This window comes from Pipistrellus kuhlii, unplaced genomic scaffold (assembly GCF_014108245.1).
Source record: "Pipistrellus kuhlii isolate mPipKuh1 unplaced genomic scaffold, mPipKuh1.p scaffold_m20_p_9, whole genome shotgun sequence".
Taxonomy (NCBI): Eukaryota; Metazoa; Chordata; class Mammalia; order Chiroptera; family Vespertilionidae; genus Pipistrellus; species Pipistrellus kuhlii.
The window spans coordinates 55636329-55650694 of NW_023425595.1; the positions used below are offsets into that span (position 1 = coordinate 55636329).

The 14366-nt window shown below is 40.4% G+C and overlaps 1 protein-coding gene across 1 annotated transcript in view; it reads left to right on the top strand.

The window, feature by feature from the left end:
* Positions 1-14366, top strand: part of DYNC2H1 (dynein cytoplasmic 2 heavy chain 1) — a 246906-nt gene that overhangs the window by 205238 nt on the left and 27302 nt on the right. The window contains 2 exon segments of the mRNA XM_036426957.2: positions 6831-7040; positions 13136-13225. Coding sequence (XP_036282850.2) covers positions 6831-7040; positions 13136-13225 — 300 coding nt within the window.

Here is a 14366-nt window from a genome sequence, read left to right on the forward strand (position 1 = left end):
TTGGGTTGTGAGTTTGATCCCCAGCATCAAGGGAGCAGAGATCAGTGATGTTTCTATTTCTCTCTCCCTTTCCCTTTCTCTCTGAAATCAATAAAGAAATATTTTAAAAATGAGGCACATATGACTGTTCATCTCACTTTGCATGATGCTAATTGATCAGTGATTTCTAATGGTGACAGTTACCTTCTCAGTGTAAATTTCCCTATCAATCTTCCACCTGATAGTTTTAATTGAATTTTAAAAATAAGGTGTCAAAACTTCTAGTTCTCCAATTTCTTATAGAATTTTTTGCTCAAGTTTTATTTAGAAGAGCTATCCCACTTTCACCAGGACTATGAATTTACCATAAAGTAAAATTCATAGCAGAAAGTCAGGATAAATCCATAATTTTAAAAATCAATTTCTAGACAAGTAATGAATTGGCATCCTAGCAATCTCCTGTGCTGTATAATGAATTTCTTTTTATGTTTTTTTCTCTTTGTCAACCCCTACATTCCTTATTTTACTCATGACTTTTATTTTAAATGAGATGAAATTCACATAACAAAATTAAGCACTATAAATACTATTATGGACAGCATTAGATCTTTTAATATGAGACTGTGTTGTAATCTAGTCTTTTTCTAAATTACCTCTTTTATGGTAGCCTCACAGAGCAGCAGTGTCATTCCTCTGGCCAACTTATGGAGCAGATAGCCTATTAAACATACTTACCTAGAAATAAATGTAGTCTTAGTAATATGCCATTTTAATATTAATCATCTAGTGTTCATAAAATTGCTATTTGGTTTCACATATCTGAGTTATATATAATTAACGGTTTTCTGTCAAAGAAACGGGATACAGACAAAACTAAAGGTCCTCTTGACAGTGATGTCTGTGAGTCATATCTCTCTCTCTAGGGGTAACTACTGGGTTTGGTGTTAATCAATATTGCAGTGTATTACAGATGTAAAAATAGCTTCAATATCATTTTCCGTACATCAACTCAGCATACTCCCCTTCCCAGTCTTTCACAGCCTTGGCTTTTCTTTGGTTGCTGGTCACCAGCAATTTTGCCTTCTATTTCAGGTCTTCAACATTAATGATTTAAACAGTTTATTGGGTAATTAGCAGACATTTGTCCTGGTTGACCTCTGCTTTAAATAAAATGCCTTTAATTGGAACTGAACTAAATAAAATTAGTGTTAAAACATGATGCTTTGGTTTCCTTTGACCCACCTGATAATTTGGTATGAAAAGGAATAGTTATTACCAGGTTTAGATATAAGTTCTGTTTGTTTGCTAATAACTGGTTTTTGGACAATAAAACAAGACCATAAAGCAGCCAGCTGTCCTGGGGAATGAGCTTCCAGAAATTCTATATAGATCTTTCAACTCTTTGAACTCACCAAACTCGTAGTATTTTCTTTAATTTTTTTATTCCCTTCCCTGCCCTCTTTTTCCCACAGTTGTATTAGAAATACACTTCTGGATAGACATAATTTGATGCAAATATGTCAAAACTTTGACCATTCTTATTATAAATACCTGGGGCAGGAGCCAGTTAAACTTAAATTAATCAGGTCTCTTTAGATTCCAAGTGATGGGAAGCCTAGTTCAGACTGGCTTAGGCCTAAAAAGGGCACTTAATGGCTCACATACTGACAACGTGTTACGTTGGTTTTAGTCACAGCTTGTTCCAAGGAACTTGAAAACGGATATAATCAGGACCCAGTTACATATACTATATATTAAATGTTTAATACATATAATTATTATAAATATTCTGGAAGAGCTGATTTACTGAAACTGATATACTACATGTGTGTATATATGTATTTGTACACATGTATGCATATATGTATACATATGCCATGTTCTTCTATCTGTTGGCACTGTTTTTCATAGAGATTCTGTCTTTATTGTCACAAAATGACTGCAGAATTCTATTGCATTTTGTTAGAGTAGTGAATTGACATCCTAGCAATCTCCAGTGCTGTATGATGAATTTCTTTTTATATTTTTTCTCTTTGTCAACCCCTACATTCTTTATTTTACTCATGACATACCCTTCCTTGAGTCAGTCTCTGTGGTTAGTTACACACTAGTTTCTGGAGTTCAGTTGAGTCGATTGCACCTGAACTTTATGGACTAAGAATTAAGAAAAGGCTGTTTCCACTCCAGAGACTTATCAGGAAAGATTGCACTGTGCTGCAGAGTTGAGTAGTTATGCCGGAGACCTTATGGCGCACAAAGCCTGACACGATTACCTTCTGCAGCTTTGCCGGAAAACTTGCTAACCTCTCATCTCGTTCTTGCTTGAATTTCCTTTCATGACAAAAATTCTTTCTGAGAACCATTTTCTAAAAGGTTTAATTATGTATATAAATATAACTACTTCCATGTGTCATCCATTTTACTTGTCTAAAATAACATCGCACTTAGAAAACTATTTCAGTAAAAATATAGAAATTCTGGATTCACACCTAAATCACACCAAATTAGACTGTTTTTTCTTATCTAAAAGATAATCTTTGCATAAAAGTTAAGTTTTAAAATATCTTATAACCTTTTCCTCCAGCCACTTCATAGACAAGATTTTCTCTGAGTACTCTTAGCTTTTTAATGACAAGAAGAACTTTAAAATGTTAAAGCCATCCTTCAGAAGTATATGCTTCAGCCCTCCATGGTTTGGTTCAGTGGACAGAGCCTCGACCTTGGGGCTGAAGGGTAGGCTGTTTCCAAATCTTAGCTGTGGTAAATGGTGCCACTAGGAACTGACATAAAATTTGTTCACTATTCTTTCTGATTGCTGTTTCTAGTTTCTTGGGATATATTCCTAGAAATGTGATCACTGGGTCAAATGGCAGTTCCACTTTTACTTTTTTGAGGAAACTTCATACTGTCCTCCACAGTGACTGCACCAGTCTGCATTCCCACCAGCAGTGCACGAGGGTTCCTTTTTCTCTGCATCCTCTCCAGCACATGTCATTTGTTGATAATAGCCATTCTGACAGGTGTGAGATGATACCTCATTGTCCTTTTGATTTGCATCTCTCAGATGATTAGTGACTTTGAGCATGTTTTCTTATGTCTCTTGGCCTTCCTTATATCTTCTTTCGGAAAGTATCTATTTAGGTTCATTGCCCATTTTTTTTATTGGGTTGTTTATCTTCCTTTTGTTAAGTGGTATGAGTTCCCTATAAATATTGGAGATTAAACTCTTATCAGTGATAACATTGGCAAATTTTGATAATATATTTTTATTTTCTTTTAGATTCAGTTTTAAGTTTACTGCCATTTACTTTAATGTGTACATTCATGTATATTTATGTGTCTCAAAAATTATTTTAGCAGCATTAATATTTTAAATATAGCAGTAATAGAAATAAAAATGCCTAAATTTGAGCTCATAGCCTAAAACTCTGCCTTTACAACTGATCTTATAATATATCAATAAAGTTTATTTAATGATGATTTATTTAATGACAGTAGCCATAATAGATCATCATATTAAATTATCATGTTAAAAAGATACAGTATTCTCAGAGAATATATGAATGTGACAACTATTAGAACAAAGAGAAGGGATTCTTAACTAGGATTGTAAGCAGCCTGTAGAGAAAATTAGGGTAGTAGATAGTAGGAAAGAGAACAGGACTTCCCAATTTTATCTCTTATTGGTCCTTTGACAGTTTTAGAAAACTATTAAAGAAGATATTTCCTCTCTTACCACTGTTTATTAATAACTGATTCTGGGGCAGGATGTGCACAGGTCTTATTGGATCCTTTGAGTTTTGTTTTTTATTTGAGAGGTCCTAGACATCCCATGTATCAGAGCTTCTGTTAATGTGTACATAAAAATCTATGTATTGGTATTGAGTACAATATCTTTAGTGTGGTTTTCAAATATATATAGGTTGGGCAAAAGTAGATTTACAGTTGTAATATAAATAATATAATAATTAATACATAATAATATAAGAATCAATTGTTTGCATACTCACAATTGTAAACCTACTTTTGCCCACCTAGAATACTGATAATTTTCTAATTAAATGTCCATTTGTTACAGAAAACTAGAGAAGAACCCGGCAATGCTTAGAGAGCTGGAGGTGACATTTATTATTATACGTTGGCCCAGAGGAAAATGTCTTTCAAATTTGGGCCCCAACATGGAGGAACTTTCCCTATTTATATGTTCTTACCTTTTTTGTCTCCCAAATATGGGGTGTTTCTGGCTTCCTTTGCAAGTTCTTAAAGAGCCCCTGTGTGCTGGGGCCTTGAGACCCCAACCAAAGGCTTGGCCTGGGGCCAATACTGATAACTTTGTCCTGGGAAGGTTTAATGGCCTCTCTGAAGTGGGAGTAGTCTTATTTTCCTTAATATTTAAGCGAGCAAGCATTAACCTAAGCCAAATAGCAGGGTTAGAATTTCAAACAGCAGTTTTTATATAAGATGGAGGCTTCACATTTACATTTTATTTCAAAGCCATTATTCTGCTTTCTTTCTAGTAGTAGAGTGGGAGTGTAGCTATTTTGCACTCTTCTCTTTGGCTTTAGGGTGCCATTCTTATCACCTTTACTACTGTATTGACTCCTGCTTCTCAATATACTTCTTTCTAAATTCCCACCTCCTATTCTCAGTTTCCACTCTCTTACCACTTAAACATTGGTGAACTTCAGAATTCCCTTTCTATGTATTTACAGATTTCACAAATGTGTCCATTCATAAAATAAGAGTATTTCAAAGCAGGTTAGAAGAACAAAAGGTTTTTTGTTTTTTTTTAAATACATTTTTATTGTTCATATTATTACAAATGTTCCTCTCCCCCCCCCCCCCCTCCATTGCTCTCCTCCACCAGGTTCCCACTCCACACTCTGCCTTTTCTCCACCCCCCATTGTCCTCATCCATAGGTGCACAGTTTATGTTCAGTCTCTTCCCACATCCCCTTCTCCCCTTTTCCCCAGGAATCGTCAGTTCACTCCCCTTCCATACCTCTGATTCTATTAAATTCAACAGTTAATAATTTCATCAGATTTTTTTTTTTTAATTTCCTTGGTTTTTAGATTCACTTGTTGATAGTTACGTATTTGTTGTTCATAATTTTTATCTTTATTTACTTTCTCTTCTGAAAGAACCCCCTTCAGCAATTCATATAATTCTGGTTTGGTGGTGATGAACTCCTTTAGCTTTTTTTTATTAGTGAAGATCTTTATCTGGCCTTCGATTCTGAGTGATAGCTTTGCTGGGTAGATTATTTTTGGCTGTAGATTCTTACTATTCATCAACTTAAATATTTCTTGCCATTCCCATCTGGCCTGCATGGTTTCTGTTGAGAAATCAGCTGACAATCGTATAGGTGCTCCTTTATAGGTAACTACCTGCTTTTCTCTTGCTGCTTTTAATATTCTCTCTTTGTCTTTTGCTCTTGGAATTTTAATTATGATTTGTCTTGGTGTGGTCCTCTTTGGATTCCTTTTGTTTGGAGTTCTTTGTGCTTCCTGGACTTGTAAGTCTAATTCTTTCACCAGGTGGGGAAAGTTTTCTGTCACTATTTCTTTCAGTAGGTTTTCGATATCTTGCTCTCTCTCATCTTCTGGGACCCCCATAATTCTGATGTTGGTTCACTTGAAGTTGTCCCAGAGCTTTCTTACGTTATCTTCAATTTTCTGGATTCTCTTGCCTTCTAGCTTCTGTGGAGGAGTGTCTTCTGGCTCTTTATGTTCCAAATCTTTGACTTCATTCTTGTGATCTTCCATTCTGTTTTTAGGACTCTGTATAATATTTTTTATTTCAGTCAATGTATTCTTTATTTCTTTTTGATCCCTTATCATTTCTTGTTGATTCTTTATTAATTCTAGTTGATCCCTTTTCATATCCTCATAGGCCTTATCAACCTTTTCTAGGAAATTCTTGAAAAACCTTATAAGCGTAGATTTGAACTCTATATCCAGTCGCTTTTTGTCCTCCATTTCTTTCTTTTGTGATCTATTTCCTTGTCTAGGCATTTTCGCAGCTTCCCTGATGGGACGGAGTTTCAGGGTGGAGCCTACAGCCTTGGCTTCCCTCAGCCCCGCCCTATGTGGCTGCTGAGTTTCAGTAATTCCCAGGGACCTTCAGTACTCGTTGTATGCACCTCTGAGAGAAAGGTGCCCTCGATTTTCGCCTGCTACCAAACAGTCTAGGCTCTCCCCCAATGAGCCTGGAACTGGGGTTCAGTTCTGTTGGAAGTGGAGTTGGAGGTGGCGTTCCGAGCTTTTGTCTCCTTCCTGCCAGGGCAATCCCGTGACACAGCCAACCGTCCCTTCTCTGCGCGCAGTGTGCGCACCTCCGGGGCTCTGCCTTTCGCGGCTCCCCTGGGATTCCGCCTCACAGCCCCGTCTCCCTCTGTTTGAGCCTGGGTCCCCGGGGTCTGGCCTAGAACTGGGGTTCAGCGCTGTCAGGTCTGGGGTTCAGCACAATCAGAGCTTTTATCTCCTTCCCTCTAGGGAACGCAGCCAGGCACTGAGCCACCCCCTCCTCTCTGGCTCCGTCCTCTCCGAGCTCACAGTGTGTCTCAGTACCTTAGGCTTTTACAGCTCCTCCGCTCTTCCTTCTGGTTTTCTCCTTGCTTCTCGTTGTAGAATTTCCAGTCATTTGACTTTCCTGTAGTTCTGGGTAATGTCCATTTTATATTTTAGTTGTATTTTATTGAAATTGTTGTGTGCGGCTGCAGCTAGGTGTTTACCTGTGCAGTCATCTTGGATTCTCCAGAACAAAAGGTTTTAATGATGTTTTACATATTCTAATATATCATTGATTTACTATAGTATGTTACTTTTCAATAAATATATTATTCTTTTAGAATTCAAACCTGATTCATCAGAAAGTGTCTCCTCCTAATGATCGACAAGGATCTCCAATATTATCATTCATCGTTCTTGAACAATTTAATGCCATTCGCTTAGTACAAAGTGTTCACCAGTCTCTTGCCGCTCTCAGCAAAGTCATCAGAGGAACTACCTTACTGAGTTCAGAAGTACAGAAATTGGCAAGCGCTTTATTAAACCAAAAGGTAAGCCAATCCTAAGTATATGTTTTTACTTCACTATTTTATAAATCATTCTTTCATCATGTGCATATTTGTCAAATGTCTCATAGTTAATAGTAACAGCATACCAAGTTAAACTAGCTGAAGCTATGTTAGAATTATTTGGCTCATGTAACTGAAGAATCCAAGGAAACTGTCATTAAGTCACCTTAATGAAGGAAATTAAAATTGTCTTTAGAATCTCAACTTGTCCTATATAATAAAAGAGCAATATGCAAATCGACAATACTTCCACTACCAGCCAATCAGGAGTGAGTATGTTAACCCAACCAAGATGTCTGTGGCCATGGAGCACACTCTGGTGGGCCCTGGACTCCACTCAAGGCTACAAAGTTTCAATTATATTGATAGATGATAAATAAATCCCAACAAAAATGGCTGCAGCCACAGAGTGAGCAGGAGGCTTGGGTGTCCCCAGTGGTGGAGGAAGCCAAGTTTCTGGCCTGCCCTGGCCTCTGCTGAAGGCTACAAAGTTTCAATTATAGAAGATAAATAAATCCAAGATACCAGGGCCTCCTCCACTTGGGTCACTAGGGGATGTGGCCAGCCTGCAAATCACCACAGGCCCCTCGCCCAGGCCACCCCATGCCCCAAGGGTTCCCCCCCCACCCAATTCGGGACACCCTTCAGGGCAAACCAGCTGGCCCCTACCCGTGCAACAGGCCTCTATCCTATCTAATAAAAGAGTAACATGCAAATTGACCATCACCCCAAAACCCACAAAATGGGTGCCCCATGTGGTCAAAGATGGCTGCCCCCATGTGGACACAAGATGGCCACCACAAGATGACCAGCAGGGGAGGGTAGTTGGGAGGGACTAGGCCTGCAAGGGAGGGCAGTTGGGGGTGATCAAGTTGCAGGGGAGGGCAATTAGAGGCACTCAGGCTGGCAGGAGCAGTTAGACATCAGTCAGGCTGGCATGGGAGTGGTTAGGGGCTGATAGGCTGGCAGGCAGGTGAGTATTTGGGAGCCAGCAGTTCTGGATTGTGAGAGAGATGTCCGAATGCCTGGTTAGGCCCAATCCTCCTGGGATTGAGCCTAAACGGGCATTTGGACACCCTTTGATGGGTCCCAGATTGGAGAGGGTGCAGGTTGGGCTGAGGGACATACCCTCCCCCGTGCACAGATTTTGTGCATTGGGCCTCTAGTATATATCTACTTATCTAGTCATAGTGTGTGTGTGTGTGTGTGTGTGTGTGTGTGTGTGTGTGTCTATTTCTTCCATGTTGATTTTACTTTGGGGAAGGTCCTCTATACATGATCAATTCTAGCAGCCTGAGTCTTATATCTTCTGAGCTTCATATGAACAAAAAGAACATCTATTTCCTTATAACTCAAGCAAAAATCTTGGTATTAGTTTTGATCCAAATTATGTGCCTTATGTTTTATGTCTAGTCCTGTACTGATTCTGATAGCAGAGTGTGCACAGGTATCATTGCTTAGGACTTAGCCAAATCCCTCTCCCAGGACTGAGGACGGATTCAGTTTCATCTGTAGCACATATATTGCAAGAAAGGGAAGGATGGTGCCGAAACTGGTTTGGCTCAGTGGTAGAGGGTTGGCCTGCAGACTGAAAGGTCCCGGTTTTGATTCCAGTCAAGGGCACGTACCTTGGTTGCAGGCACATCCCCAGTGGGGGGTGTGCAAGAGGCAGCTGGTCGATGTTTCTCTCTCATCTACATTTCTAACTCTCTATCCCTCTCAATTCCTCTCTGTGTAAAATCAATAAAATATATTGGGGAAAAAAAGAAAAGAAAGGGAAGGATGGTAACCCAGTAGAAGATTGGGCTACTTTTAGAAAATCAGGCTACTTTTAGCAGAATGAGAGGCACCAGGCCTGCAAGGGAGGGCAGTTGTGGGTGATCAACACTGTAGGGGAGGGAAGTTAGGGGTGACCAGGCCGGCAGAGGAGGAAAGTTGGGGACAAACAGGCTGACAGGGGAGCAGTTAGACATCAATCAGGCTGGCATGGGAGTGATTAGGGGGTGATAAGGCTGGCAGGCAGAAGCGGTTAAGGGTAATCAGGAAGGCAGGCAGGCTAGCAGTTGGGAACCAGCAGTCCTGGATTGTGAGAGGGATGTCCGACTGCCCTTTTAGGCCCGATCCCATTGGTAGGTTAGCAGATGCTCCAATTGGTTGGTTAGCTTGCTGCTGAAGTCCAGCTGATCGGGATTGAGTAAGTGGGGCTGGAAACACCCTGGAGCCGGAGCCCTCCTGTGATTTCTTCCTGCCTGGCCAATATCCTGCATCCCTCCTAGGCCCCCATCATGCACCAGTGAGGTCCCTAGGCCTGGCCTGCACCCTCTCACAATCCAGGCTGAGGGCCAGCCCTCCCTCCCACACCAAGTGCAAAAATTTTGTGCACCAGGCCTCTAGTTGTTTTATAAACTTTGTATCCCTAGCATCTAAAAAAAAGATTTCCAAACAACTATTTGATGGTTGCCTGCTGAATAATTAATTAATGGAAATTTGAAACAGTGAATGAACAACCTACTCATATCCTGTTCTGCTTCTGTGATATCTTTCATGAAAAGCATGGGATAGCAAAAATATGTTACTTTTAGGATTAGGCCTGGGTTCAAGTTTCCCATATATTTTTTTTAAAAAACTTCAAGTTTAGTTAAACAAACCTATTCTAACCCTTAGTTTACCCATCATTATACTTTTAGTTCTCATTTTGAGTAGATTTGTAGCAAATAATACTTGTTATCACTTATGTTTAATATCAAATGGTGTGGTACAGGTGGAGTGATATAAAAGTGTAAGATATGTTGAAGGCAGTGTTGATGCTGGCAAACCGGCTTCAGAGCCAAGTTGCCGGATTCACATCCTGGACTTGCCATTGGCCTGCCCTGTGAATGGGGGCAGACTATTTTCTTTTTGTTCATTTTTCTCCTCTGTGAGATGGAAGTTATAATACCACCTGCTTCTGAGGATTATTGTCAGGACCATAGGAGATGGTGCTAGCATGCAATAAATATTAGCTTATAAAAGTCCCCTCCAGTTCTTTCTGCCTGTAGTCAAAATCCAATACTACTTTCAAAGCTTATCAGCTCCCTCTTTTAAGAATTCTTTGATTAAATTATGTTATTCTAAGAACTGCAGACATGATCCATAACTCATTATTAAAGCACCACAAGGGATTTTAGCTGTGTATATCCTTTCTCGGTTCTTTCTACCTTTGTTCTGTTATTTAAAGACTGTGTTTTATTCCCATAGTCTTCTGTCATATCACTAACCTGTCATATTACTTATATCACTTATCATATTGTGAGTCTCTACATAGAATTCAATGCTATGGAATATTCTTCCTATAATGAATAATGCATTTTTCTTTATCCCCCAGTAAATTATAAGCTCTATAATATTAAGGGTCTCATAGTGCCTGTACATTGTAGGCACTTAGTAAGTAATGCTGAATGCCTGAATAATAAGGACTTAACCATTTATAGAATTAATGTATTATACCTGATACTGATATCAGTAATTCTCTTAGTGATCTATTGCTACATAATAACTTGCCCTAAAACTTAGTGGCATGAAACAATAAAAAAGTATGGCACAGCTTCTGTGGGATGGAAATCTGGGTGAGGCTTAACTGGGAATTGTCTTATGGTCTCCGTCAAGTCTAGCAGCAGGGTCAGTCAGGGCTGCAGCTCTCACAGCGTCTAAGAGCATCGGTAAGAAAGCTGTTGGCAGGCATCTGGCCCTCTCTGATTGAGGACTGAACACATCAGTTCCTTGCTCTGTGGGCGTCTTTCTGAGGCAGCTCACAGTGTGGTAACTTTTCTCTTAGAATGAGGAAGTGGGAGAGTACGAGGGAGCTAGGCAGGAGTCACAGTACTTTGTAACCTCATCTCAGAAGTGGCATCTCATCACTTTAAAAAACAATTATTTTTATTAACATACAGTATTAGTTTCAGGTGTACAACATAGTGGTTTAACACTTATAAACCTTACAATGTGATCATCACTATATGTCTAGTACCCATCTGTCACTATAAAAAGTTATTACAATGAAATTGACTATATCCCCTGTCCTGCACATTATATCTTTGTGACATTTATTTTATAACTGGAAGTTTGTACCTTTTTTATACATCCCTCCTCTGGCAACCATCAGTTTATTCTCTGAAAATATGAGTCTGTTGCCCTAGTTGCTAAATGGTTAGAGCATTGACCTATGGTCACAGGGTTGATACCAAGTTAAGGATAAGTACCTGAGTTTTAGGTTGTGTCCCTAGCCCCAGTCGGGACACAGATGGCAATGTGTGTCTCCCAGACATGCTGATTGGTAGCCTTCAGCACTCTCCCCTACCAGGCTGGGGATGACACCTGCAACCCAGGTTCCTGTGCTTAACTGAAAATTAAACCCATGACCCTTCAGTGCACAGGCCCAGTGTTCTGTCCACTGATCCACACTGGCCAGGGCCTATTAACCTTTCCTAAATCTAGATACAGTTTACTTTTATTTTAATATTTAATATTAAAAAGTATTTTGGTTTCAAAACTCTGTGTCTCTCAAATCGATGTGTTGTGTTTTTTTCTCCTCTCTCCCATCCTCACTCTCTTCTACTCTCTCATATGCATGCATATTAGTATAACCAATGGACACAGACACTGGGGCAGTGTGGGCTTGCCTGGGCTGGGAATGGCTGGGAGGGGGGGGGGGGGGTGTCAGTTGAGGGGAAAAAGGAGATATATGTAAAACTTTAGACAATAAATTTTAGAAAATATAAAATAAAAGCAAAAATAATTAAATAAATAAAAGTCAATGGGAAAATATCCTCAGGTGAGGATTATAAAAAAATATATATACTATTGATAGAAGCCCAGCACATGAAATCGAGTGGCCCTGCCCATCCTCACGTGCCTAGCTATGCTTGCAGCCCTGCCCACCTCACCACATGTGCAGCTCCACCCATCTGCACGCACCTCGCTGGGCCCTCCTCCCACCAGCCCCAGCCTTGCTGTGTTCGGAGCCTGTGTGCTGCACCGTGTGATCCAAAATTGCATGAGACCCCAGACCCTCTGGTGAGCGAGGTCCCAGACCCCAGACCTGGCGCACAGTGCAGGACCCCAGACCTCAGATCTGCTGCGCCTCGAGACCCATCAATGCACCTCCGGGTGACCAGAGGTTTGGTCATTACAACATTACGGTGTTATGGCCACAGGCCTTTTATAATATAGGCTAGTGGCCCAGTGCATGAAATCCCTCCACATTAAAAGGGAATTAATTAAAGAAAATATTTTAATATTGCTATTTGTCCTTTCTCTATAATGGAAGTGTCAGAGATGAAAGAAAATTAGTAGAATGTATATGAAAATCTCTCTCCTGTCAGAGTCTGAGGCACGCTATGGGACCTAGAGTCAAGTCCCTTCCCACCACCTGCACGCACTTTGAAAACTCGGTAGACCCAGACCTAGCTCGTTCCACCCTCATTGGGTGAGACCCAGACCCAGCCTACCCCTCCCTCATCAAGCCCCTCCAGGTGGGGGCCGCAGCCTCAGGTCTCCCAGCCTGATCCCAGAGCAAGCGGGGCATGTCCGGGGGTCCCTTTCAAGCCCCGCTGTGTGAGGTGTGGCCTGAGGTCCCCGTCAAGCTCTGCCAGGAAGGGGGCACAGCCTGAGGTCTCCTGTCAAGCCCCACTGGGCGGGGGGCACAGCCTGAGGTCCCTTGCCCTGGCCAGGCGCCATGCAGCCTCAGGTCTCTGCTGTTTGGTCGTGATGTTACCGAATTAGGCGTCCGGCTAATTTGCATATTCCTCTATTATATAGATAGATGCTTTTATTTGTATTTTTTAGGTTCTCCATATAAGTTAATATGATATATACTATATTTGCTGTTCTGTGTCTGACTTTTATCACTTAGCATAATACTCTTAGGACTATCCATGTTGTCCAATAGGACAAGATTTCATTCTTTTTTATGTCTGAATATTTCAACTTCTTTATCCATTCATTTGTCTATAGACAACTAGGTTGCTTCCAGATCTTGGCTATTGAAAATATGTTATATTGTTTATATAAACTTAATTTGGGCCCTTTTTAAATTGCAGTGTCCTCTCACATGGCAGAGCAAGTGGGAAGGCCCGGAAGATCCTTTACAGTACCTCCGAGGGCTCGTGTCTCGTGCCCTTGCAATACAGGTAAGATGAAATTACTTAATAACTCTGTTGTATGACTGTGTAGTTATTGTATTATGCACATACATATTGAGATAACTTTTTGCTAGCAACTAGTGAAAATATTTAATATTATGATTTTATACATAAAGAACCATTTTTTTATTTTTTCATTTGTTATTTTATATAACATTTAATTTAAGTGTATTCTTTCTGCCTATGTGTCTTTTCATAATTTTTGAGGATTTAGAGAAAAATCTATAATACAGATGGATTGTACAGAGAATAACTGAAACTGATTTATAACTGTGACTGATTTCCTCTGGGGCATGTTATTCCTCTCTTTCTCACCCCTCTCCCTCCCCAATAGAGAACTGCTTTTTCTTTCTTTTTTTTTCCCCCCTGAAATCGATCAATTTTTTTCCAGAGTGATCCAATTAGGCAATTGCAGGAAAATTCAATAGAACAAGGGATGATATAGAGGGAAGAAGAGTGTTTTCATTTTAATAATAACAAATGGTGCAAGTTAATTGGTGCATGCCTGTGGCTTTGCATTGATGTCTGAGTACTTCATCCTCTGCAGTGGCACCTGTTTCACAAATAGCCTTTTTTAATCCCGTCAACTTCTACTATCATATGAGTGACTGAATTAGTGAACTTCCAGGTGCAGCAGTCTTCATTCATGCTTTTGTTAGGCGTGCACACTCCTGTCAACATCTTTAACCTTGTCATCACTCATTGTGCTGAGTCACTGAACCCCTCAAAGGTTCACATCCCTCCTTTACCACACGCACATTTCCCTCTTGCTTTCTCTCTGCCTTAGACTTTCCAGACCCTCCTGCTTAGTGTTCTCTCAGTCTCTCTTTCTTTCCTGATCCGTCCCATTCAGCATGGAATCACAGTCCATACTTGAACCAGTCTCTTCCAAGGACCCTAATTGATTTTCCTCCATGCTTTATCTTTCCTGAAAACCCATACAACTTGGATCAGTCTCTGTCAGCGCTGAGACTGTCAGAGTATATTTATGCTGTTAGCGGACCAGCTGCCGAGCTCTGCTAGTGAAACTTCAGATAGGAAGTGTTCAGCGTGGGGTGTACCCTGAGCCCCACTGCTGTTTTCCACAGTGACTGTTCCAATCCTTCATTACTTTTCTGAAGACCCCCAT